General features: G+C 57.3%; 2 protein-coding genes and 1 pseudogene across 2 annotated transcripts; 1 reads left to right on the forward strand and 2 right to left on the reverse strand.

The window, feature by feature from the left end:
- The window catches only part of LOC103601379, a 2,799-nt pseudogene extending 1,006 nt beyond the window's left edge, over positions 1–1,793 (forward strand).
- A 9,246-nt stretch (positions 1,794–11,039) lies between these two features.
- On the reverse strand, positions 11,040–13,702 carry SMIM24 (small integral membrane protein 24). Its single transcript, XM_008585777.1, has 4 exons — positions 13,624–13,702; positions 13,136–13,247; positions 12,752–12,817; positions 11,040–11,429 (listed from the first exon to the last, which is right to left on the reverse strand). The coding sequence occupies exons 1-4, from the start codon at positions 13,688–13,690 to the stop codon at positions 11,288–11,290; spliced, it is 387 nt and encodes a 128-aa protein (XP_008583999.1). The 5' UTR covers positions 13,691–13,702; the 3' UTR covers positions 11,040–11,287.
- A 5,259-nt stretch (positions 13,703–18,961) lies between these two features.
- Positions 18,962–24,024, reverse strand: DOHH (deoxyhypusine hydroxylase/monooxygenase). Its single transcript, XM_008585778.1, is given in 3 exon segments — positions 18,962–19,986; positions 20,886–21,040; positions 23,751–24,024. Coding segments are annotated over 3 exon segments (879 nt in total). The 3' UTR covers positions 18,962–19,536.
- Positions 24,025–24,121: the final 97 nt, after the last annotated feature.

The following is a 24,121-nucleotide window of genomic DNA, read 5'->3' on the forward strand; positions in this document are numbered from 1 at the left end:
CCCCCGCTCCCCCCACCCCCCGCCCAGGCTCGGCACCCCCAGGGGAGAGACCCACAATTGCACACACTGTAAGAAATGCACTTTTTGAAGAAGGGGACGGGGAGATCCAAGATCCCCCGAGGGGGGTGCCCATCTGGAGTCTGTCCACTCAAGCCCTGGGAGGGGAGGACCCTCCCCCACAATTAGCCCCTGGAGGTAGGAGGTGAGAGCGAGTGGTTTAAGTGCCTGATTCCCACCGCCCGCCCCCCTTTGCCCAGCGGGACACAGAGTGGCCGAGGGCACCCTGCCCCCAACCCCACCACCTCCAGTCACAGACCCCTCATTGCTGTGTCCGCCCCAAAGCTAGAAAGGTGGGACCCCTGCGCGGGCCCGAGGGGTAGAGCTGGGCGTCCCCCAAGCGTCCTGCCCTGCTAGGGCGTGGGGGTGGGTTCTGGGGAGGCCGACGTGCCCCCCACACCTCCTGTGCCAGTGCCTTACATCCTGGAGTGACACCCTCCCTGGTGCCTCCCAGCCCGCAGGGAGACCACCGCTTGCACCTTCATCTCCCCCCAGAAAGTGGGGCACAGCCGGGGAGGTGCATCGCAGCCGGGTCCCCCCAGAAGGAGGGGGAAGGCCAGGCCCAGAGCGGTCCCTGCTCACAGCCTGGACGGGGAGGGTTCTGGCAGGGGGACGGGCGGTGCCGGCACCTCGGGGCCCCCTGCGGCCGTGTAGGGGGCCTTCCATCTGCTAAGCGTTTTCCGTTGAGCCTCTCCAAAAACACTAAGCTGGGGACGCCGGGTGTTCCCCCACCCCGGCTCCCTGGCCCCATCTGCACCCCCACCCCAGGATCGCCATCTTGGGTGGGGGGCTGGGGGGGTTGTTAGGTGTTTTAGGGCCACAAAGCCCAAACACAGGGACCCCTTCCCGGCCCATCCATCCCAGCCCCAATGACCTCCTTCATGCCTGGCGCTAGGGAGTATCTCCCCCCACCCCACAGCTAGGCCAAAGCCATCGTCCAAGGCAGGACCTCCCCGCCTCAGTTTCTCCCGGTGCCCCCAGCCTGGCCAGCCTCCTCCCACCACCCCGGAAACTCGGACTCTCCTCCCAAACTAGCCCAGGGGCTGGGTGAACCCACTCAATCATAAAGAGGAAGACCCAAGACCCTCCCCCACGCACCCCTTCCCTACCCCCATCACCCAGAGAGGTTTGTCACGAACCCTTGGTCCGTCCATCTGTCTGTCCTCAGGGCCCCTCCACCAGGTGGCCTTTGGGGATCAAAGCGTGGGCTGCTCTCCAGGAGGGCAGGGGGTGGGGGTAGGGACGTGCCGTTGGGGTGTCCAGAAGCTTCTCAGCCAGGGTGGGGGTAGGCGGGTGGGGGAGGGGGCCGTCCTCGGGGTGGACCCGGCAGCCCCCAGCTGGGCTCTCAAGGGGTCAGGGCGTGACAAGAACCAACTCTTTACCTAACTTTGCATGGTGCTTAGTCAAGGACTCCTGTGACCTGGCTCCTGAAGTCAGCCCGTGGCAGCTGACACATGCATGGCAGATTATACCTGGCTCTATCTCCCTCCCCTGCCCCCATCCAACCCCCACCTCCTCTTTAAAAAAAAAAAAAAAAATAAAAAAAAAAGCCCTTAAAAAAATTCCATGTTTCCTAATTTGCACGAAATTTTCTATCACATGATGTGCCTTGCCTTACGAGAATAAGTATTACCTTTAAACAATATCAGCGCACACAGCTGCATGTACCGCTCGTGTAGTTAAAAAAAAAAAAAAAGACAAAACAGTGACATGAAATAAAAAATAAAAATGGAAAAGGGATGTATTTCTATTTGTAAAAAAAAAAAATTAAAAGAAGAAAATGAGGATAAAAATGAAAAGCAGAATCATACTAAAAAGCAAGCCACAAAATAATTGCCCCCTGGGCTGCCCCACCCCCACCCCCCTTGATTTTGTCTCCATTCGGGTGATGCTCCCCTCTGCCACCCCCAGTCCCGCTCCCGGGCTCCCAAGGGGTCATTTCTGAATCCCCTGCCCAGAGAACAGACCTCAGGGGCATGGCCTGGCCCTGGGCAAGGGCTTCTCGCATCACTGGGCTACAGCCAGCCCCAGATGCCAGGCACCGACCCCAAGCGGTCCCCCCATAAGGGCCACCTTGCCGACAGCCAGACGCCCCATCCCACCCCTCATGCAGGCTGGCATCCCTCTGGCTCAGGGTCAAATTGCTGTCCCACCTCCTCTCCCTCACCCTGTGCTCTCCACCCTTCTTGCCAAAGGACCCACTTCTTGATTGCAGAGACCAGCCTTGGGTGGCCTTCTGTCCCACCCTTCCCTGTGTCCCCCACTCCCTGTTCTCTGTCTTCCAGCTGTGAATATGAAGGGTATCTGGTATAAAACAAACAAAACCCGATATATGCAATATCTGTCTGTCTGTACCTAGCTCAGCCAAGGAGGCCCAGCCGGGAGTCCGGTGGGGCACAGGGACAGCCAGGGGGCACCGAGTCACAGGCTTTGGTCTGGGTGGCTGACCATGCTGTCGTCCTCGATTTTATTTTCTCTTATTTCTTTCTTTTCTTTTTAAAAATTCCAGCTTCCTTTGCTTTTTACTTGACCAAAGCTAAGACAATAGCCAGATGGCTCATGGGGTGGCAAGGCAGGGAAGGCCACAGGGCAGGATTCTCCAATCTTAGCCCAGTCCCCACGCCCTCGTCACCTCCAGTCCCCACCCAGGCCCTCCAAGCATCTCGTGTGGGGACACCAGGCAGATGGTCCCCATTCATTCACCCATCACCCCCCTGGGATTTAGGATTATCTCAAGAGCCACCATTCTATGCTCATTTCATGATTTCTTCCAAAAAGACACCTCACAAGCCCCAGGGGACAGAGGGAGAGCCTCAACCAGCCGTGACATTGTCCTTAAGAACTGCCCCTCAGCCGTGGCTGGTTTCTGGTTTTTATCGTGTCCCTCCCAGACAGATCTGTGTTCCCTGAGGCAGTGGGGAGCAGCCTGTGGCAGAGAGAGTGGGTGGGGTCCCCACCAGGACTGTCCTGTCCCTCCAGGGCCTGCACCCCACAGAACCCTGGGAACCCAGAGCCCTTGCAGAAGGAAGCCTGGGCCGGCCTGCCCTCCCAGGTACACAAGTCCACACCATGCAGCATGAGGTTCCCCATAGGATAAAGCTCCTAGGCCCCTGGCAGCAGGCAAAATAAGGCAGAAACACCAGGAACCAGGATCCATGCCCACCTCTGCAGTTCGGGTGACATCATCAGGGTGGGGCAGGGTGTCGTTTTTGCTTTTTTAAAAAGTTTCTTTGGCGGCTGGCGGGTACAGGGACCGAACCCTGGACCTTGGTGCTATCAGCACATGCTCTAACCACTTAGCTCACTGGCCAGCCTGCCTTTTTTTTTTTAAATACATGTATGAAACTGACATCTTTTCAAATCCCATCCCCTCCCAAGCCCACTGTCACCCACCTTCCAATCCATCCCCACCCCCCAGTGAGAGGCTGGGCCCCACCACCGGCCACACCATGTGAATATGACCCTGGGGTCCGGCCCATGCTATAGGAAAGAAGAGGGAAGCCTCCCAAATATATGCAAATTGCCCCCATCCCTTTCCCCGGATACCGACCAGGGTGGAGATGAGGCGTGGGGAAGTAAAAAACCCCAGGCTTATTTGGCTAGGGAGAGAGGCGTCTGGGGTCCCCTGTGCCCACGTTCTGAGTCCAGAGCCTCACCCTGGGCTAGACAATCAGGTCTCCAGAGGGGACCCTGCAGCTCCCCAGACATCGGACAGTTCTGGCCTCAGCTCCACACATGCCCCGCCCTGCCCCAGGACCTTCCATGTGTCCCCAGAGAACCGCAGCGCCCCAGGGACAGGCACACTCAGCTGCACCACACTGTCCCTTGCCAGGCAGGGTCCTGGGGCCAGGAGCTACTGTCCAGCCCTACAGAAGAGACAGCGGGCCACCCCGTCTGCATCCTGGCTTCTCCAACGGTACTTTGGCCTCTGGCATAGGGCTGTACTATGCATACATACATACATATATATATATACACACATACATATATATATAATTTTGGAATTTTTTTCTCATAATACAGATTATACAGTGGCTACTTTTTATTCTGGCCTGCATCCTCTCTCCAAGACCCCAGTTTTTACTTTCTTTTTGGAGGGTGTTGGGAGAGAGGTTCCAGAACTCCATCCGCAAATCCAGCTTCCTCTGCATCCTCCTGTCTTTCCCTCTTTCTGTCCCTTTGATGTTCCGGGTGACACCGCCCCTCCCCATCCATCCATCCATCCCTTCCGGGTGACACCGCCCCTCCCCATCCATCCATCCATCCCTGGGTGTTCCAGAGTGTGTGGGGTCAGCCCACCACCCCTGACACCCCCCATCCCCCGGGGCGACCCGAAGCCATGCCAGCAGGACGTGTTGCCAGCGATACCAAAACAGTCTTTTCCCAAGCAGTGCCTCCCATGTCTGTGGGCGTGGCTTTGGGGCTCCCCCCCTCCCCCAGCACCCCTCCCCCAGCCCACTCTCAAAGATGGGACAGGAGACAGGAGGTGGGATCCAACAGGAAGCAGTAAGAGTTCCAGAAAAAGGAAGAAAGTCTCACACCCCCTAGCCACCCACCCCCCCCACCAGCCTGGAAGGGGACCCTCAGGAAAGAGGACAGGGGCTGCTTCAGCCCCTCGCCAGCTGGGAACCCCGAAGCCCACTCCCAAAATGCATCAACCCCTCAACCTCTCATCTTGGGTCCCAGCCAGAGCCTTCGAAACCGACATCCCTTCAACTTCCAGGGCTCCCAGCCCAGGCCCCAGCCCCCCTCACCCCAAAAGCCCACTCCCAAAATGCATCAACCCCTCAACCTCTCATCTTGGGTCCCAGCCAGAGCCCTCGAAACCGACATCCCTTCAACTTCCAGGGCTCCCAGCCCAGGCCCCAGCCCCCCTCACCCCCCATGTGCAAAGGACAAGTGGAGGGTCTTGAGGGAATGGGACAGACAGGACAGGGCACATGGCAGGGGGGTCAACAGGGAGGAGGGAGAGAGAAAACATCTTCCTTTCTGGATTCTTTTCTTTCTTTCTTTTCCCTCTGAGATGATTTTTTTTGTTTGTTTTTTGTTTCCATTTTGTATTTTACTGATATTACCAGGATAGTTTGTTTCTGGCTTTCTGCTTGCTGCATACACCGGAACACACACACACAACTATGCCCAGGAACCTATCAGGAGAAGGTTCCGGCTGGGTCTGCTGTTCGGGTCCTTCTCTTCCCCGCAGCGGGGACAGGACGGGGGACAAAGGGCAGACCCAGACCCAGCCTTCTCCCTCGCCCTGCCCCCCACATCATACTCCAATCATAACCTTGTATATTACGCAGTCATTTCGGTTTTCGCGGATGCGCCTAAGTACCATTTACAGAAAGTGACTCTGGCTGTTATTATTTTGTTTGTTTCCCTATGCAAAAAAATGAAAAAAATGAAAAGGGGGGATTCCATAAAAGATTCAATAAAAGGCAAAAAAAAAAGAAAAAATGTATAAAAATTAAACAAGCTATGCTTCGACTCTCTGACTGTCTTGGGTCCTCCTTTCTGCGTTCAGTTTGGACTCTTCTGGGTTCTGCTGCCAAGAGAAGCAGAGGCTGGAGGGGACACAGGCCGCAGGAGGCAGGGACCCCAAACATCTTGGGTGGACAGGCAGGTGTTTGATGTCCGTAGATCAGATGTGTCCCGGCGGACACTGGACAATGTCTGGGGACACTTTTGATTGTCACGACTGGGGGGGGGTGCTCCTGGCATGGAGTGGGTGGAGGGCAGGGATGCTGCTCAGCACCTGCAAGGCCCAGGATGGCCCCACCACAGAGAACAACCTCCGTGACTCCAAGGACAGAGGCTGGCACACAGTTGGGGCTCCATAAATGCGCAGAAAGCCTCTCCTCTTTTTTTCCACCTGGCAAACTCCTAGTCATTGAGCAAATATTTCCTCAGCATGTGCTGACTACCAAGCACTAGGACACAGCAGGGAACAAAACCCCAAAATGAGCTGTCTCCATGCAGGTTACAACTTCTTCCAAGGCGGGCAGAACAGTAAACAGTAAAAATAAGTCAAAAAGTTAGAAGAAGTAAGTGTCAGGGAGACCAGTGAAGCAAATAAGGGTAGGAGAGTGGGCCTCACATGAGGAGGTAGCATTTAGACAGAGACCCGGATGGAGGGAGGAAATGAGCGCCCCAAAATCAGGCAGAAGAGCGTTCCAGGCAGAGGCACAGCCCGTGCAAAGGCCCTGAGGCAGGACCGAGCCTGGTGTGTTGGCGGAACAGCGAGGCCTGTGTGGCTGGAGCAGAGCGAGGAAGGAGGGGAGGGTGGGGATGCAGCAGGTCATACAGGGCATTAGGGGGAGGACTTGGGCTTTTACCCCAGGGAGGTGGGAGCCGTGGAGGGCTGTGGGCAGTGGAGAGAGGACCTGACTTGGTTCTAGGACCCCCTCCTCCAGGACGGCTTCCCCACCTGCCCAGGCAGATCCCCTGGCCTTCTGAGCAACTCCTTCCCTCACTCCCTCCTGACCGCTCAGGGCTGGCCATGTGCATGTCGTGCCCTTCCCAGCCCAGGGGCTCCTCAAAGACTGAGGTCAGAGAGGAGGGGGCTATGAGGTAGGGGGGCACCACGGTGTGGGGGGCAGTCACTTCTTCTCCCCGAGACCCCAAGAGGGGCAAGCAAAGCTCTTTTTGCTGCACGGGCTCCTTCCATCCTACCCAAGGCAGGGACGATTCTATCCTTTTTTACAGATGGGGAAACTGAGGCAGAAAGAGGGGAGGCGAGACGCATTGAGGCACACTGCCCACGCTGACACGCAGATACACGGCCCTCAGGACGACGCCGCGCCCTGAAGACACACTCAGGACGGGCGGGGGTGGGGGTCGGAGGCCCCCCAGAGGGGACACGTTCTCGGACCAGGCCCCGCCCCCGACATGGGTGGGCGCCTCCGCCTTCAGCCGCGAGGTTCTGGCGCCCCCTTGTGGGCAGATCGGGGACCCGGACCCAGGAGCCAGGTCCCGGGGGAACGGGCCTGCGGGCGGCGGAGGGCGGCGGGCCCTAGCGGGAGCGGCTGCACAGCCGGGCATCAGCCGGTTGGGGGGTTCAGCCTGCCCTCGGGTTTTAAGCAAAAACCCCAGTGTTCCTCAGCCATTGGACTCTGGGGTGAAGTAAGTCTTGGCTTTGGGGGGGCTGTCCCAGCACTGCAGACTGTCCGCCATCCCTGGCTCCCCACCATAAAAGGGGGACAGGCTTGTGACAACCCAACAGCACCCCGCAAAAAATATTTCCAAGCGCCCCTAGTGGGGAAGTTCCGCCCCCCTCGGAAAGGGGGGGCCTGGACGGGTTCTCCGTCCTCTTTTCTTTACGACCCCCCAAGACCCAAGGGAACCCCCAGACCTCCCACCGAAGGGACTGGAGGGAGAAAACTCCTGTGCACACCCTCTGACCTTCAGGGTCCCTCATGTCTGACGGGGGAGGCTCCTGCACCCACCCCATGCTCACCGGTTCAGCATAACAAAAGCTGGCATTTATTAGACGCCTTCTGGGTTCCCGGTCCTGGACACAGGATGATTGTACACATTATTTCATTTAATCCTCGTGACCGCCTATAAAGGATCCAGTTATTATCCTCCCTCTCACCGAGGCACAGAGAGGTTAAGGAACTTGCCTGAGGTCACACAGCAAGGAAGTTGGGACTCCGGATACTGTGGTGTCCCCACCCACAGCAGCACCCTGAAACTCTGCACATGGCGGGAGGGGCCCCCATCTCCCAGGAGACGGCCCTACAGCTGAGCCAACTCAAAGTCCACGTGCAGGAGCAGAGAAAGCAAAGTCACCGGAGCAGGATTGGCTCTGCCCAGAGACCGTGAAGACGGGCAGGACCTTTTGCTTGGCTTCTGTCCGCCTTCCCCTGGAAGCAGCACTTACCCGTGAAAAGGGGGCTTGGGCGGGATGTGCTGGAGGCTCCCCCACTCCCCCCTTGTGACACATGCAAACCAAAGCCAAGAGAGGGGCGGGGAGCCAAATGACCCCTATGGACTCATTAAAGCGAGGCCTAGAAAGCTCTTGGAGGCGGGACGGCAGGAGGGCAGCGGACCTCTTTGATGCAACCCAAAGGGCAATAGAAATCAGAGGGGGGGAAAGAAATCAGGTGGCAGGTAAAAAGGATGCCTGAGATGGAGAGTGGTCAGAGACATGGGATAGTTGGGGAGCTCCTTGTCCAGGGGTGCCCTCCAAGCTTGAGAAGAGTTATCGGGTGGAGACCAAGCTTAGGAAAGGGGTTTGTAAGAGAGTGGGTCCCAAGCCCTCTGTATTCGGGGACTCTTTTCCTTGAACAGGGGATGGAGTTATTTCGTTGACCCCAGGTCCGGGTAGTTTCTTATAGGACTTAAAGGAGGCGTGGGGGCATGTCTGGAGGGCTGCCTGGAGGAAGCGGGCTGGAGCCTTGACATAGAGGCGCCCTCCAGTCCTTCCCGGTTTGGAAGCCCCTCCCCCACCAGCCTCAGCCCCTCCTGTCCCTCCCCTCCCCTCCCCTCCTGTTCCCCAGTCTTTTCTTCCTTCTCTTTATTGCTATGAAGACAAGGGACCAGATCTTTTAAAACCTCGATTGTCCGATTTAGGAAGGACCGACAGTGTCCCGGGTCCCTTACAGTCCTCACAAAACCCCTGTGAGTCAGTCCTGGGCCCCCCTTCCCATTACCTGTGTCCAGGAAGCTCAGGGCAGTTGGGACAGGACAGGAAGGGGTTCAGAGAAGCGGGGGGGGGGGCTGAGGGGGGTAGGGGCTGGGACGGAAAAGGGGCTGGGGGGCAGGGATTCAAGGCGCAGAGGGGCTCAGAGCGGGGCGGGGCTCGGACAGGAGGGGGGACTCACTGCAGCAGATGGCACAGATCACAGTCACTGCAAAGACAAGAGGAAGCCTAGCACGGTCCCCAGAGCCCCCAGCCACAGCCTCCTGTTGGCCACTGTGAGCAGGGAAAGGGCAGCAACGTTGGGACCACCCCTGTCTCCCTCCTGCTGAGACCTTACGGGGTTGGGCTGTGAGAATGGGCTGGAAGTCTTCCAGGATCTGTCCGTCGGGGTCTGTCCAGCAGGTTGTGGGATGAAGACCGGGCCAGAAGAGGAAGTGGACTGCCCGGGACACCCCAGGAAGTGGGGGCGCTCCCCCTTCCCTAGGGAGTGACTTAGGCATCTCAGCACCCCGTGTCCCTGAGGCCCACCCTGACTCCCAACTCCCCGCAGCCAGAGAAGGTGGGGACTCATTTCCTGAGCACCTACGACGTGACAACCCTTGCGATTGTTACCTGCGTCCAGGTCCCGCTGCTCTCTGCTCAGAAACAAACAACTCATCGTCCCAAATGCTGGTGCGAGGCAAGAAGTTTATTATCAGGCGTCCGAGGAGACAGACTACAGCTGTCTCCCTGCTTTAGGGTTTCAGGGGGGGTTTAAAGAGGAAGTGAGGGAAAGGAACGTGGAAAATGAAAACCAGGACGGAGGGGGACGTGCAAGAGGCCAGGTGCAGTCTTGTCAAGACTCCGTCGGGTTTCTCCGTCTGGTTTCACTGTCTTCTCATGGTCCTGCTGCAGCGGTGGAATCAGCATAGCTCTAGTGAGGTCTTCCTTAGTTTCCCTTAGACAGTACCAGCAAGTCTGCAGCTCCAGGCTGGCTGGAAAACAGCTTTACGTTCACGCAAATAATGTCATCTTATCCCATAACCAAGGTTCAAAATATCAAATGACCGTGGGAAAAGAGGGAACTCAGAAAAATGCATGCTAAGAAAAAAACCTGTCCTTTTAAAATCTTTTAGAGCCCGTGTGGTTTTTTTAGGTCCCAACATGGCTTCAGTCCTGCTGACTCCAACACATGGCTCTGTCAGCCCCAGGCCTCCATCTAGTCTCACGAGAGTCTCGAGTTTGGGGTGGTTAGAACTCTTGTCCTCACGCTGCATTAAAGGAGCCAACTCCAGGCTCAGAGAGGTTGGGCCACCTTCCCAGGGCCACACAGCATTCCAAAGGAATGTAGTTCTTGGTCTCCCAGCTGGGAATCATAGCCAGGAAAGAACAGCCCCGACCCCATCCTAGGACGGGATCCTCTCAGCTTGACCTTGGCCGGAATCCACACAGACGCACATCTCTGGGTTCCAGTCTCAGCTCTGCCATCAGCCAGAGATCACTGCTCCAGTGACTCCCCTCTTGCTAAACCTCAGTACTGACATCTGGAAAACGGGGTGAATCACCTGCTACTGGAGAATGAGAGGTCGAAGGTATTAGCCGCTCAGCGAGAGCACCGATGGGGCCATTTATTATACAATATCATTTATTTAAGCTTTTTCCACCCCCTGGTGGACAATCCTGGAGGTGTTCTCCTACAGAAACTCCCCGCCCTCTGGGCTGGATCCTCCTGGAACCCCAGGCACCAGCCCCAGAACAGGGCTCCAGATGCCAGCCTTTGTCAAGGTCCTCAATAAGAGGTGGTTAATGTCCATGGCAAGGTCCAGGGCCCGGAGAAAGCGAGGCGAAAGGGGGAAATGGTGAGAAGAGAAAGTGTTTGTCCCTTTCTGAGATATTGCAAGGCCATGGGGGACCCTTCCCCGCTCCCATGACCTAGTGCCCCAAAACAGAGTCACGTGCCACAAAACATGGGTGGAAGGACCAAGGATTTCCCAGGAGACAGCACTGGGGGCTCAAAGTCCAGGGCTCAGGGCAGCAAAAACAAGATTGCAGGGGGAGTGTTTAATCTGCGCAGGGCATCTGGGTTCCATGCAGTGATCCTCCTCACCCAGGCCTTGCTGCCAACTCCAAAGCAGCCTCCCCCAGGGGGAAACTGAGTCCCAAGAGATGACAGGAGCCCTTCTAAAGGGCTCTTATCAATTCTTTAATGCCAGCCCTCAGGAGGCAGCCCTTGGCTGATATTAACCCTAAAGCTACGTGGGAGTGGGGGAGGTCCAGCCAATAGAGATCAGGCAGAGGGAAAAGAAATCAGGCAGTGGAGCCATGAGACTGTGGGGGGTTGGGGGTTTCTCTTTAATCAGGGATGCTCCCCAAGTGCAAAAAGAATCACCAGACGGGATCAAGCTTAGGACGAAGTGTATAAAGACCGTGTAATACCCCAAGAGCCCTCCTTGAGGGAGGTGGGGTGGGTCCCCAATCCTCTTCATTTGGGAACATTATTCTGATTCCCAGACGGAGTCATTTCACTGGCTTCAAGTCCAAGGCGTTGCTGAGAGGGTGTGGAGGGGGCACGTCTGGGGGGCTGCCTGGAGGCGGCGGCAGGGCGTCTCACAAGGCCGTGTTCTTTACTGGCTCGTGGTGTCTGCGGTCCTCTTTGTCCCCCACATTGCCCCCTCCTTCCTTCTTTGCCTTTTTCTCCTTCTTTCCTTCTCTCTCTCTTCTCTCTTTCTCCTCCCCACGGTCTCCTTCACTGTAGGGGTACAGAAGCCCGCACCAGAGTAAGAAACAGAGTCGCTGCTATTTCGTGGACACTCATCCGCGCCAGCCTGTGCGATGAGCGTTTTATGGGAAGCACCTCACGGGGTCTTCGGCACTGCCCTCACCAGGCACCCGGTGACGTCCATGTCACAAAGGCAGAAACTGTGACTCGCTTGCTCCAGGTATGGGTGGGTGGGCGGCGGGTGGTGAGCGTATGAATAGGTAAGTAGTTAGGTGGATGGATGGTTGCACGGAGGGTGAATAAGTAAATGGGAAGGGGAGTGAACACACTGCAGGAAGAATGACGGATCGGCGGGTGGCGGATGGACCAACGGGCTAATGGCTGTGCAGACTGATGGATGGATGGTTGGAGGGCGAGGACCGCACAGCTAGATGGACAGACGAATGTACAAGTGGATGGACGGGCGGAGGGCGGGTGGCTGGGTCAGTGGGTGAGTGCGCGGGCGAGTGGGTGGGTGGGTGGACGGGTGGGCGGGTGGATACGTGTGGTGATGGGTGAGTGGAGTGACCTAGGCAGGGAGGAAACTACAACATCAGTAGGATTTGATCCTCCAACACGTCCTACAAGGAGGAATCGTATTTTACTGGGGCTGAGCTGGGTCTTAGACAAAGCCAGCACTCGGTCCACACCTCTCCCTCAGGCACACCTTGGGCTCAGCTGAGCATCTTCCAGGCAGGCTGCTCTCCCAGCTCCCCACTCCTCCTCCTGTCTAAAGCTTTGGCCCAACTTGGGACCTTCCCCCGGCAGAGCCCCCATCCCCAATCGCATCCTCAAGCCCGCAGTCAGAATCGCCATGTCTGGAACCATAGGACACGCTGAATCTCGAGGGTCTCCCACACCGAGTCACGTGTTCATGCACAGACACCTACACAAACCCACACCCCAGTCTTGTTCAGCAGGTCATTATGAAGCGCCTACTGTGTGCCAGGCCCTGTTCTGGGCACTGGGGACGCAGCCAGGACAAAAGCTAAGTCTCGCCTATTGAAAGGCAACCGCTAGTGTCATGAAGCCAGCAGACGATTGAGGTAAGTGGTAAAATGAAGCGGAAAAGGTGCGGGGCTGTGGGCGGAGGGTCACGTCCGGAGAGTGGACTCTGTGACCAGGACGTGCCTGCGCAGGGACTGAAGGAAGGTGCGGGGGAAGGGTTTCCAATCAGGGGAACAGCACGTGCAAAGGTCCTGGGGCTGGAAGGCGCTGGCGGTGTTCAAGGACAGTGAGAGGTCACCCGTGCATGCCACCCCCACCCGGAGGAGGCGTCACTCGCCCGCCCACGCTGCACACGCACACGGTACCTCAGGTCCACATCCTGGTACGGGTTGGTCTCCATTCTGAGGTCAGCCTCCTCTTCGTCCTTGGCCCTGCGGAGATGAAGATGAGGCTGGGGTGAAGGGCGGAGGGGAGGACAGCTCAGCTTCGGTTCCCCCTGACCCCTGGGGTTCATGAACCCCAGGAAACAAGGAGGGGTGGGCTGCACGGGGGTGGGCAGGTGCAGACCAGGGCCTGGGCTCGAGGGTGGGGGGTCCCAGGAGGACGAGGGAAATAGGGAGACCTCAGGACATCGGGGCTGATGGGGACCAGAGAGGGTGAGGGAGCTGGGGGCGGGGGCAGCACTTTGGAGGAGGGATGAGGGGGAGGGGCCGGGGGCTGCCTGGGTGGCGGCAGGGTGGGGCCCCCACCTGGCTTTGGAACACCAGATGCGGTTGGCCAGCATGAGGACGTAGACGATGAACAGGAAGACCACGACAGCAGTCAGGCCCACCAGCCAGGGCTTCCAGCGACGCTTTGTGGCTGTGAGAGGGCAGTGGGGGGCGGGGCGGCAGTCAGAGACAGGAAAGGGAAGGGGCCGCCCACCAGGGAAGGAGAGAGGGCGAAGAGGACTAGGGGGCTGCTCAGACAGAGGGGCTCTTGGGAAAGGAGTGGAGCTCGGAGATGGAGTGCTCAGGGGGGGATCGGGAGAGAGGAAGGGCGTGCAGATGGGAGGGGTCTTAGAGACGAGGGAGAGAGTCCATACCGGGAGGGGGACCCCGGGAGGGACCTACCCCTGTTTTTCATCTTCCTCCTCCCTCTCCGAGGCCTCAGTTTCTCATCATGGAAAATGCGGAGATGGAGAGCCCGTGACCAACCCCGTCCCCACGAATCCACCCTCCTGCCAGCCCTGCCCTACCCTCCTGGGCCTCGGCGGGGGAGAGGAGCAGCGCTCCAAGCACGAGAAGGGTCCCCAGGGTCTCCATGACCGTCCTCCAGCCAGCAGCCAGGCAGCCAGCAGCAGTCCCAGGGTGGGTCGGTGTCCTCAGGCCTGTGTGTGGGCGAGACCCTGCCCGGCCCGTGATAACAGGGCTGCAGGCAGGGCCCAGGGGCGGAGGAAACCCTGAGACCCGGTCCCTCCCTTCACAGCCCTGCTGGGGCCTCCTCCCCTCCCCCGCCAGCTCCTGCCCACGCCCCTCACTCGGCTGCAGACTCCGACCTGGTGTAACAATTAACTCGTGGAGTCCCACGCCTCCCCCTTGCACCCCGCTCTGAGAATCATCAGCCTCAGGGTCACACCCTCGGCAATCCCCCAGCTCTCCCTGCCGCAGGGACCGAGCGGCGATGGCTTTGACTGAGGTCAGTCACTCGACCCGTCTCTTTACGAGAGTTCTCTGCTCTGAGACCTTGGCTGCTCAAAGGCACCGCCATGTGCCTCAGTTTCTCCATCTGTTACATGGGGGTGATAAGTCCTACCTCGGAGGATTGAATGAGCTAATACATGGAAAGGGCTTGCTTCGCACAGCAGCGGGCACGCACTAAGCACCAGGCAAGGGTTAGCAACTACTACTGTAATGTTTTAATTCATCGTCGTGTTTTTGGTTCATAGATTGCTGATCACTTGGCTGAGGCTGAGTGGAGTTAGCTCCAGGGGTACTGGAGCGTGGAAATAGCCAAGGTCCAACCCCTGGAACCAGGCAGCCAAGAAAGAGAACGTTCTCCATCATGGCAGGCCGGGTCAGCACAGAAAGGGCTCCGGGGTGCACAAATCCGGTCTACACAACCACCAAAGGGTGGGAACCCGGATCCAGGGCCTGGCTCAGTTCAGCCTCCAGAAGGAGCCTCGGATTGGTGGATCCCTGAAGGTGATGGAAGAGCGATGTGGGGTCTGAGCAGGAGCTTCCAGAGGGACCCCTTCGCCACCCCCGCCGGCGTCCTCGTCGCCCCGCCAGGCCAGGGCCAGCTGGAGGTCCAGCTCTTCCAGGTCCTCGCCTGCCAGGCTGGGACGCAGCTCCCGGGGGGCGTCCTCCTGGTCGGGCTTCGGGCCAAAGGCCCAGTCTGCGGTGGGGAAGCTGGTGAGGAGCCTCTCCGGCCACCCCATAGAGACGCTCGGCCTCTGCAGTGTCCCATCCACCCCATACTCCCTCTCTGGCTGGGAGAGGCCCTTGCACCCCTTCCCCTGAGGTCCTCCCCCTCGGACCCTGGACACTAGCCCAGGCCACACTCGCAGTGGGTAGCGGCTCACCGGCCAGGTCGTGGGCGAGGTCTTTGATGAGGTGTCCGACGATGGCGTAGGCCACGGCCACCACCAGGAACACAGCCAGCAGCAGGTAGAGCACGTACCTGGGCAGGCGGATGGCGTCCAGCGGCGGCGGCCGGTACTCCTCATACAGCGGCGGGGCCGGGCTCCAGCCCTCGGCCGCCTCCTCATCCGCCAGCCCTGGCATGGCAGCCACCTGGAGCAGCAGAGCGCCGGAGGTGACCCACGCAGCGGAAGTATTAACGGGCTTTGAGCTAAGAGGATTGGGTGGCTCCCCCACGGCCACCATCTGCCCAGATGAATAAAGTCGCAAATCACTTCCGCCCGCTGGCCCCCTCCCGCCTCGGCTCCAGCCACACTGGCCACTACTCTGCACATCTGTCTCCACCTCAGGGCCTTTGCACGTGCTGTTCTCCTGAACGTGCCCCGCCCCCAGGCTTCCACGTGGCTGGTTCTCTGTTCATCTCATACATCTCGGGCACCTACTGTGGCCAGGCACTCTCTTAGGAGCTGGGCCACAACTGTGAATCAGACAGACTAAAACCCGCCCTCATGGAGGTTACTGTTGAAAAATAGGCGAGAGGGCTGGCCGGTGAGCTCAGCTGGTTACAGCACCATGTTATAACACCAAGGTCAAGGGTTCAGATCCCCGAACTGACCAGCCGCCAAAAAATAAAACAAAATAGGGTAGCCAAGGCCTCACTGAGGAGGTGACATTTGAGTGGAGACCTGGAGGAGGAAGGGAACCAGCCATGGGAGTACCGGCGAGAGGGCTGGCCGGTGAGCTCAGCTGGTTACAGCACCATGTTATAACACCAAGGTCAAGGGTTCAGATCCCCGAACTGACCAGCCGCCAAAAAATAAAACAAAATAGGGTAGCCAAGGCCTCACTGAGGAGGTGACATTTGAGTGGAGACCTGGAGGAGGAAGGGAACCAGCCATGGGAGTACCGACGGGAAGAATGTTCCAGGCAAGCAAAGCCTCGGGACAGGTCCGTGCCTGGCGTGTCGCAGGAACAGCGAGAGGGCCCGTGTGGCCAGAGCAGAGTGAATGAGAAATTTTTTTTTTTTTTTTTTAAAGATGACCGGTAAGGGGATCTTAACCCTTGACTTGCAGTGAGCGAACCAGCCATCCCTATTATGGGATCCGAACCCGGGGCCTTGGTGTTATCAGCACCGCACTCTCCCAAGTGAGCCACGGGCCGGCCCAGCGAGAAATTTTAAATTGATCAAACCCCAGCGTTTTTATGCCGAGCACTTGGAATGATGGGGTTTAGACAAATGCTAGCAGGAGCAACTTGGGGAGCAGAAGGAGGAATTCTACAGAGCCAGGGAGCCAGGATCAGGCAGTACGAGCTGGTGAGGGAGAGCCGGGGTCAGATCCCAGCTCTGGCCGTGGCTGCACGACCTTGGCTCTCCTGGGCTCTGCGGGCTTCTCTGTAGAATGGGGCTGCCAGAATTTCGTGGTGTGTTGCAGAAGGAATTATAAGGATGTGAAAAAGCTCTGGGCCTCGTGTGTACTGTGCAAACAGAAGGCGACTCCTTTATTAGATTCGAGTTGTATTTGCGAGTTGAGCCACCTCCTCAATATCTAAATGGAGACGTCGAGGGGCAGCTGGGCCCCGAGTCTGGAGCTCAGGGGGGACCCAGGCTGGAGACAGGACCGTGGGCATGGTCAGGTGGAGGTGGAGGGTTTAGAGCCCAGATGGAGCTTCCAGGATGACGGGGACCAACCAGCTGGGTCAGACACTGACGAAGACAGGAACTGAGATGTGACTCTTGGATTTGGACCCTGGGAGGGCACCGCGGGTCAGGGAAGTATCTGGGGACGGGAGGGCTGGGCGAAGCCTGGTTGGCACAGACTTAAGAGACGGGGAGAGGCACGGCAGGTGGTGTGGGTGGCCGACTCTCCGAGGGCTTTTGCTGTGAAGAGAAGCAGAAGAAAACGGTGAGAGCGGGATGAGAAATGTGAGGTTGGAAGGGTTTTTTTTTTTCTTGTTTTTAAGAAATTACAGCCCGTCTGTGCTGATGGGTAAAGACTGAAGTGGTGGCAGGGATGGCGAGAGGGGCTGGGAGTGAGCAATCAGAGGAGGTGGCTCCGGCAGCCAGTGTCCCAGACAGGGCCCCAGGACCCCCACCTCCTGGCACGGGTACCCTCCACATTGTGTCAGGGGTGTCCTGTGTGACCAATAGAAATTAGCATTATCGGTTAGGTAACGAGAGCCACTGGGGCTTCTTTCTTGATGGCTTTCCCTCTGTCACTCACTCCGGGGGAAGCCAGCTGCCCCCACAAGCAGCCCTCTGGTGAGTCCCTGTGGGGAGTGGCTCCCCCAATAGCCACCTGAGGAGCCAGCCCCAGCGGAACCTTCAGATGAGGCAGCCCCAACAGCCTGACTGAGGCCTCAGGAGAGACCCCGAGCCAGGACCCCCCAGCAGAGCCACCCCCCGGTTCCTGACCCACAGGAACTGTTTCTGTGTCTTCTCCTTTTCTGTCTCTTATAAGGATACTGGTCATGGGATTTAGGGCCCACCCTAAATCCAGGATGATCTTATCTTGAGATGCTTAACTTAATAAGACCTTCAAAAACCCTATTTCCGAATAAGGTCACATTCACAGGTACCGCGGGTTAAGACATGAACATACCTTTTTTTGGAGGGGACAGGGGACACAATTCAAGACAAGTACAGTGTTTTGAGCTGCTACGTTTGGAGAAATTTGTTGCACAGCATTAGGAAACTTACACAGGTCGTTGCTAGAACCAACAGCTCACCAACTGGCATCTGGCGGGCGGAGTGGGGGGACGGGATGGCACAGGGGTGGGCAGGTGGGCAGACGTGGCGGTGGGAATGCGTGCAGGTTTATTGTTTAGCTTTCTCCCTGAAGTAGGAAGCAAGGTCGTCGGCTGAGAGTGAGGATGAGGGAGGACTTGGAGATTTACAAGAGATGTCATTCATCAGCTCAGACAGCAAGAGGGGAACAGGCCATGAAACCGTAATAGGAGAACTGAACACCAGAGCTTGGGACGCTGACATGGAGAAAATGCAGTTGGAATAGAAGATACTGGAGTCCTTAATCCCACAGTGAAATTCCCAAGGCCCCTCGGGCTTCAGATTTGAGCACTTTCCACATTTCAGGAAGACAACATGGTGTGTAGCAGTCAGGAGATTTAGACTTTGTTGCAGTAACAAACACGCCTGCCTCTCTGTGGCCTGTGACCACGGCTCAGTGCTGGCTCTTGTGACCTGTTCACCATGGGTTGGCTGGACATTTTTCTCCTCGCTGTCCAGGACCCAGGCCATGGGAGCAGCTGGTCTGTGGGAAGCAGTCAGCGCCCAGACAGCAGGAAGCAGGCTGCAAAGGTGGGCTGGCTCTTAGGTCTTCAGCCCCTGGGGCCGTGGGCCACACCCACTCTCACTCATTGGCCAAAGGCAGTCACATGGCCACAGCCGCATCCAATGGGGTGGAAAAGAACAGCAGGCCACATGTGCAGGAGATCAAGACCCACTACTTTAGAAGGGCCCCAAGGACTCTGCGGTGGAGTGTATAACCCCTTCCAGAGTCTGAGGGATGCACCCGCTAAGCAAACACATGAACCCCTCTTTGGCAAGTTTCTCAACCTCTGCAATCATTTGGGGCCAGATCACTCTATTGTAAGGGTCAGGGCATTGTAGGAGGTCTTCCAGCATCTCCAGCCTCTGCCCACCAGATGCCGGTGGTGCCCCGCCCCCCAGCTGTGACAACCAAAACTGTCCCCTGGGGGCAGGATCACCCAGTTGAGAATCACTGCATGGACATTCAGTTTGTTGTTTTGCCTCCAATCTTTCTGTTTGAGGCTTCTGGGATGCAGACAAACAGCGTGGACATGTGGTTCTATTGCTAGACCCATTTTACAGAGAGGTAAATGGGCTGCGCGGGGCTGCACATGGAGGAACTTGGGCCATGTGCCTTGAGAACAGCCCACCCCCACTTCTCCCCTCCAACAGACTCAGGGGAGTCATCACTTGGCAAAAATAATTTAATATTCCATTTGGGCAGTGTCCTGGGGTCTGCTTGTCGCTCCCCAGCCCCTAATCCAGCCCACTCAGGGACCACCTCCCCATCCCTGCCCAGGCCCCAAGGGTGGGGTATTAGAAGTCCCCAGACCCTGCTCCCCATACCTAGTGAAGCCTGAGCCTCTGTAACCCCAACCTTTTCCACGAGCCCCAGCTCTGCCCCTGGGTTCCCTCCTAAGACACCCTGTGCCAAGCTGGATATCCCAAACCATTTCCCAGCATCCAACTCCCATGCCTGGAAACTTCCACAGGCCACCCTGTGCCAGGCCCTGGGGGGCTTCCAATGGACTCTGGGAGTCAGGATGCAAAAGCATCAAACAGTCCCAGGCAGGGGAACAGCCATGAGGAGGGGGCACAGCTTGCCTGCACCCAGCAAGAGTCAAGACAGATGGGAGGGAAGTGAGATCCGATTCACAAACCCAGTTTATAGACGCCAAAGTCCTACAGAGAGCAGCAGCCCCAGGGAGTCCCCAGAAAGCCCCCGCCAGGCCGGCCCAAGCCGGGGCAGGGCAGGGGGCATCTAGGAGGGGGGCGGGCGCAGCTGCTGCAGCGCGTCGGCGTACTGGAAGGCCGGCCCATTCTCGTACTCGTACATGTCCAGGGCCACCTCGCAGCTCTCCCGTACCACGCGCTCAGGGTCGGCCGCGTGGGCCCGCAGTGCTGCCAGGCAGGCAGGCCGGGCGATGGCACCCAGGGCCTCAGCACACTCGTGCCGCACCATGGGGCTCTCAGCCAGGTGGGCCAGGGTGGCTGCCAGCTGGGGCACGGCCGCCTCATGCTGCAGCTGGCCCAGGACGTAGCCGACCTCATGGCGGAAGAGAGCGCTGCCACAGCGCAGGCCTGCAGGAGGGGAACAGGGGTCAGCTCAGGGGCAGGGACATGTGGAGGGGAGAAGAGACGGAGGATCCAGGGCCAAAGAGCTCTCTGTCTGTAGGACACCCCCTGCCCCAGCCCCAGGTGGTCAGGGCTGCTCAGGGGAACTGACCTGGGGCTATGGGGGCTGGAGAAGCCAGAGAGCATCACAGACACCCAGAGTAAGTGGCACTTGCCAGTGTCCATCCATGGATGAGTGGACACACAGCATGGGCCATCCACACGCTGCAACATCACTCAGCCACAAACAGGAACGAGGCTCTGACACTCTACCACGTGGATGGACCTTGAACACGTCACACTCAGTGAAAGATGCCAAACACAGAAGGTGACACAGTGTGTGATTCCATTTATGTGAAATGTCCAGAACAGGCCAATCCGCAGAGACAGAAAGTGGATTCGTGGCTGCCGGGGTGGGGGGACCAGGAGGGGGAGTGACTGCTGATGGGGATGAGGTCTCCTTTTGAGGTGATAGGAATGTTCCGGGAATACTGGTGATTGTTGCACAACTCTGAATGTACCAAAAACCACCAAAGTGTACACTTTCAAAGCGTGAATTGTGTTGGTATGTGAATGATCTCTCAGTAAAGCTGTTATTTAAAAAAAGAACAGGGCTGGCTAGTGAGCTCAGTTGGTTAGAGCACAGTGCTGATGATAGCACCCGAGTCAAGGGTTCGAATCTCCACACTGGCCAATCCATCATCCATATGCACATACATAAGAAAAAATGTCAAACGGAAACCCCCTGAGAGGTCCGTTGGGCCGGGGTGGGGTCACGGACACGGAGAGCAGTGGGGGCGGGTCTTGGCAAAGGGCCTGCATGTGGAAGGCGAGGAGAGGGGAGGCCAGGACCTCAAGGCCCAGATGGGGCCGGCTGAGCAGACCTGGTTCTGTTGCAGTTTTGCCAAATGGGGCAGTGGCAAGTGTCTGTCCCCACTGCTGGCCTCTCCTTCCTCATTCCTGGAACATTCTTCACCAAGCGGCCGCCCTGGCAACCAGGCTGGTCCAGGGCGCTGGCCAGGCAGAGCTTCCCAGAGACCTGAGACTGGCAGGGAGAGGGGCTTGGGGCCTCACCTCGATGACAGGGTCTGTGGAATATTGCTTCAGGAGCTCCAGAACTTCCGGGTTCCCGATGGCCCCCAGTGCCTCCCCTGAGAAGAACCAGCCAGAGAGCTCACGTCGGATGGTGCCTTGTGGGAGCCACGGGCAGCTGACATCCCTCCCGCATCTCTGCCTCGATAGGGTGGTCCCTCCCCTGGCCACGGCTGATTGGAGCAGCAGCAGGTACAGGTCCATTGAGGGCCAATCAGAGTCCCTCCCCCAGAATTTGGCCTTGCCTGGAACTATGCAAGGCTGCAGCTGAAAGCAAAATAAACCCTACCCTGGCCCACGACCCTAGATGGGGAGACCAGCGTGTCATTACACTCGGGGATGCAGCTGAAGGGGGACAGCACACGCCAAGGCCCTGATGCTGGGGGACAGTGTGGGGGTTCCAGAGGGCAGAGGTAAGGGCACAGACACCAGGCCAGGGAAGCGTCCTGCAACACAGCTCAGAGTCAGCGGCCATCAGACTGGGCGGAGCCTCATGCACCAGACAGAGGAGTCTGCCCATCTCCCACAGGCACAGACGGGCCGAGCCGAGGAGACCTGAGGCTGGCGAAGACGAGCTCCTGCGGCAAATTCAGAGCTCACAGTGCTGTTGCTCATGATTAAGAACATCCTGGCAGGCCTGAACTTGAGTCAGGTCCCATCCCTCTTCTGCCCATAGCCCTCCATGGCTCCCACCTCCCAGGGGGAAGAGCCCAAATCTTTCCTGCAGCCCACAAGGCCCTGCACGACCTGCCCCGTCCCCTACCTGCCCTCTCTTCCTCCTCTGCTCCAGCTACACGGGCCTCCTCACTGTTCCTCCCACATGCCAGGCTCAGTCCTGCCTCAGGACCTTTGCACGGGCTGTGCCTCTGCCTGGAGCATCTTCCCCTAGACATCTACCCAGTTAACTCTCTTGTGTCATTCCAGGCTGTTTACCAATTAAAAACTGCAACACCTCCAGTACCCTGTCACGCTCCCTGCGTTATTTTCGTCCTTGACACTTGAGTGTTTCCATCATGACACGATCTGGCATTCTACTACAGATGGCAGAACTTATGGGAGAAGCAAGGGCTCGGGTAGAACATTCTCCGTTAGACGAGCTCTAACCAAAACCGCAAAGGGCATCTTGACAGTTACCTGGGGCTGCCTCGGGGAATATTAAAAATGCCAGAAAATGACCTAATGGAAACAGGCCAGGCTTGGGGCTGGAGACTAAGGAGCTGGAAGCAGCTGGGAGCCAATGGGGCCACCATTTGGGTGGGTTTAGCAGGAATCACAACAGGCTGCAAGCTGGCCAAGGTGGGGGGCACCTCCCTGTGGGAGCCCTGGGCACATGCACTCACTGTGTATTGATTCAAAATAGAGCTCAAAGGGCCCTGCCGGTGTGGCGGCTGAGCTGGTGGTTTTTTCTTCTCCTGCTGAAGGTCATAATTTGTATTTCTACACCTGCCTGGCTGGCTACCTTTGCCTGGGAAAACTCCCGTGTGTGCCAACACACACTCCTCGTCATGCACCCCCCCACCTCTTGCTAATTGCAAATGAGCTCGCTGGTTAAAGAAATGGTCTCAGCAGCACAGACATGCCAATATTTTACTTATTTGTCTCATTTACTGTGTCCCTCGCTAAAACAGAGTCTCTTTCTTGTCACTGTTATGTCTCCTACGTGTACAATAGGGCCAGGCACATAGTAGGTGCTCAAGAAATGTTTGTCAAATTAATGGACTAAAGCTGGGGGCTGGCCAGTTAGCTGGCCTGTCGTGCTTCCCGCTAAACCCACCCGAATGGTGGCCCCATCGGCTCCCAGCTGCTTCCAGCTCCTTAGACTCCAGCCACGAACCTGGCCTGTTTCCATTAGGTTGTTTTCTGGCATCTTTAACATTCCTCAAGGCAGCCCCAGGTAAGTGTCAAGATGCCCACTGCGGTTTTGGTTAGAGCTCTTCTAACAGAGAATGTTCTACCCCAGAGTTGGTTAGAGTGCAGTGTTATAACACCAAGGTCAAGGGTTCGTTTCCCTGTATCCACCAGCCACCTAAATACATACATACATACATACATACATATATATACATACATAAATAAGGATGATGTTTAAAAAAAAAAATTAACAAACGAAACCTAATATGAATCAGGGTTGGTGATCTATGGCCCGCCAGTTGTTTTTGTACAATAAGAATGGCTTTTATATTTTTAGATGACTTAAAAAAAAAATCAGCTGGTAACACCAAAGTCATGGGTTCAGATCCCTGCACCAGCCAGCCACACACGCAAAAAAACCAAAAAAACAAAAACAAACAGCACTTCCTGACAAATGAAAATGACGTGAAATTCAAATCTCAGCACTTACAAATAAAGTTGGGTTTTGTTGTTGTTGTTGTTTTTTAAAGATGATCAGTAAGGGGATCTTAACCCTTGACTTGCTGTTGTCAGCACCACGCTCTCCCAAGTGAGCTAACCGGCCATCCCTATATGGGATCCAACCCCGTGGCCTTGGTGTTATCAGCACCGCACTCTCCTAAGTGAGCCACAGGCCGGCCCCACAAATAAAGTTTTATTGGCACACAGCCACAGCCATTCATTGACAGATGGCTGGTGGTGGCTTTTATGAGCTGCTGCAAGAGAAACTGTCTAGCTTACGGGGCTGAAAATACTATTTTTCTGTGAAAAATACTTTCACAGAAGTTGGCTGCCCTGATCTAAATCACCTGTGAGTGTGTGCCTGCGTGGCCAGGGCAGGCACAGAAGAGGTGAGGCAGGAGGGCCACGGTTACTCACCTGCCTCATGTCGCACCATGGGGTCCTGGCAGGTGTCCCGCAGCACGTCCACCAGTACTGGGATGGCGCGGGAGTCCTGCATCTGGCCCAGGCAGTACGCCAGCTCATGCTTGAGCAGGGCTGAATCGTCGCTGAAGGCCCGGCTGATCCAGGTGATGGCATCTGGTCCGCCAAGTCCTCGCAGCGTGAAGAGCGCCCGGAAGCGGGCCTGCAGGGGCTGCTTGGGGTCCACCAGCATCTGCCCGATGGCCTGCACTTCCTGCTCCGTCACCATGGTGCCTGCCGCCTCCCACCTATTGATGGGCCCTGGCCTTCCGCAGCCCTGCTTGGGCCAACTGTGGGGACTCAGGGGCGTAAGAACCTACAATGGA

This window comes from Galeopterus variegatus, unplaced genomic scaffold (assembly GCF_000696425.1).
Source record: "Galeopterus variegatus unplaced genomic scaffold, G_variegatus-3.0.2 Scaffold3708, whole genome shotgun sequence".
In the NCBI taxonomy this organism is placed as follows: domain Eukaryota; kingdom Metazoa; phylum Chordata; class Mammalia; order Dermoptera; family Cynocephalidae; genus Galeopterus; species Galeopterus variegatus.

What these genes read in the sequence shown, in the direction of transcription:
- SMIM24 (XM_008585777.1), bottom strand. Translation starts at nt 13,690, where the DNA reads ATGGAGACCCTGGGGACCCTTCTCGTGCTTGGAGCGCTGCTCCTCTCC. An exon ending in ATCTGGTGTTCCAAAGCCAG is followed by an intron (nt 12,818 to 13,135) that starts GTGGGGGCCCCA and finishes TCATCTCCGCAG; the next exon opens with GGCCAAGGACGAAGAGGAGG. An exon ending in TACCAGGATGTGGACCTGAG is followed by an intron (nt 11,430 to 12,751) that starts GTACCGTGTGCG and finishes GTACCCCTACAG; the next exon opens with TGAAGGAGACCGTGGGGAGG.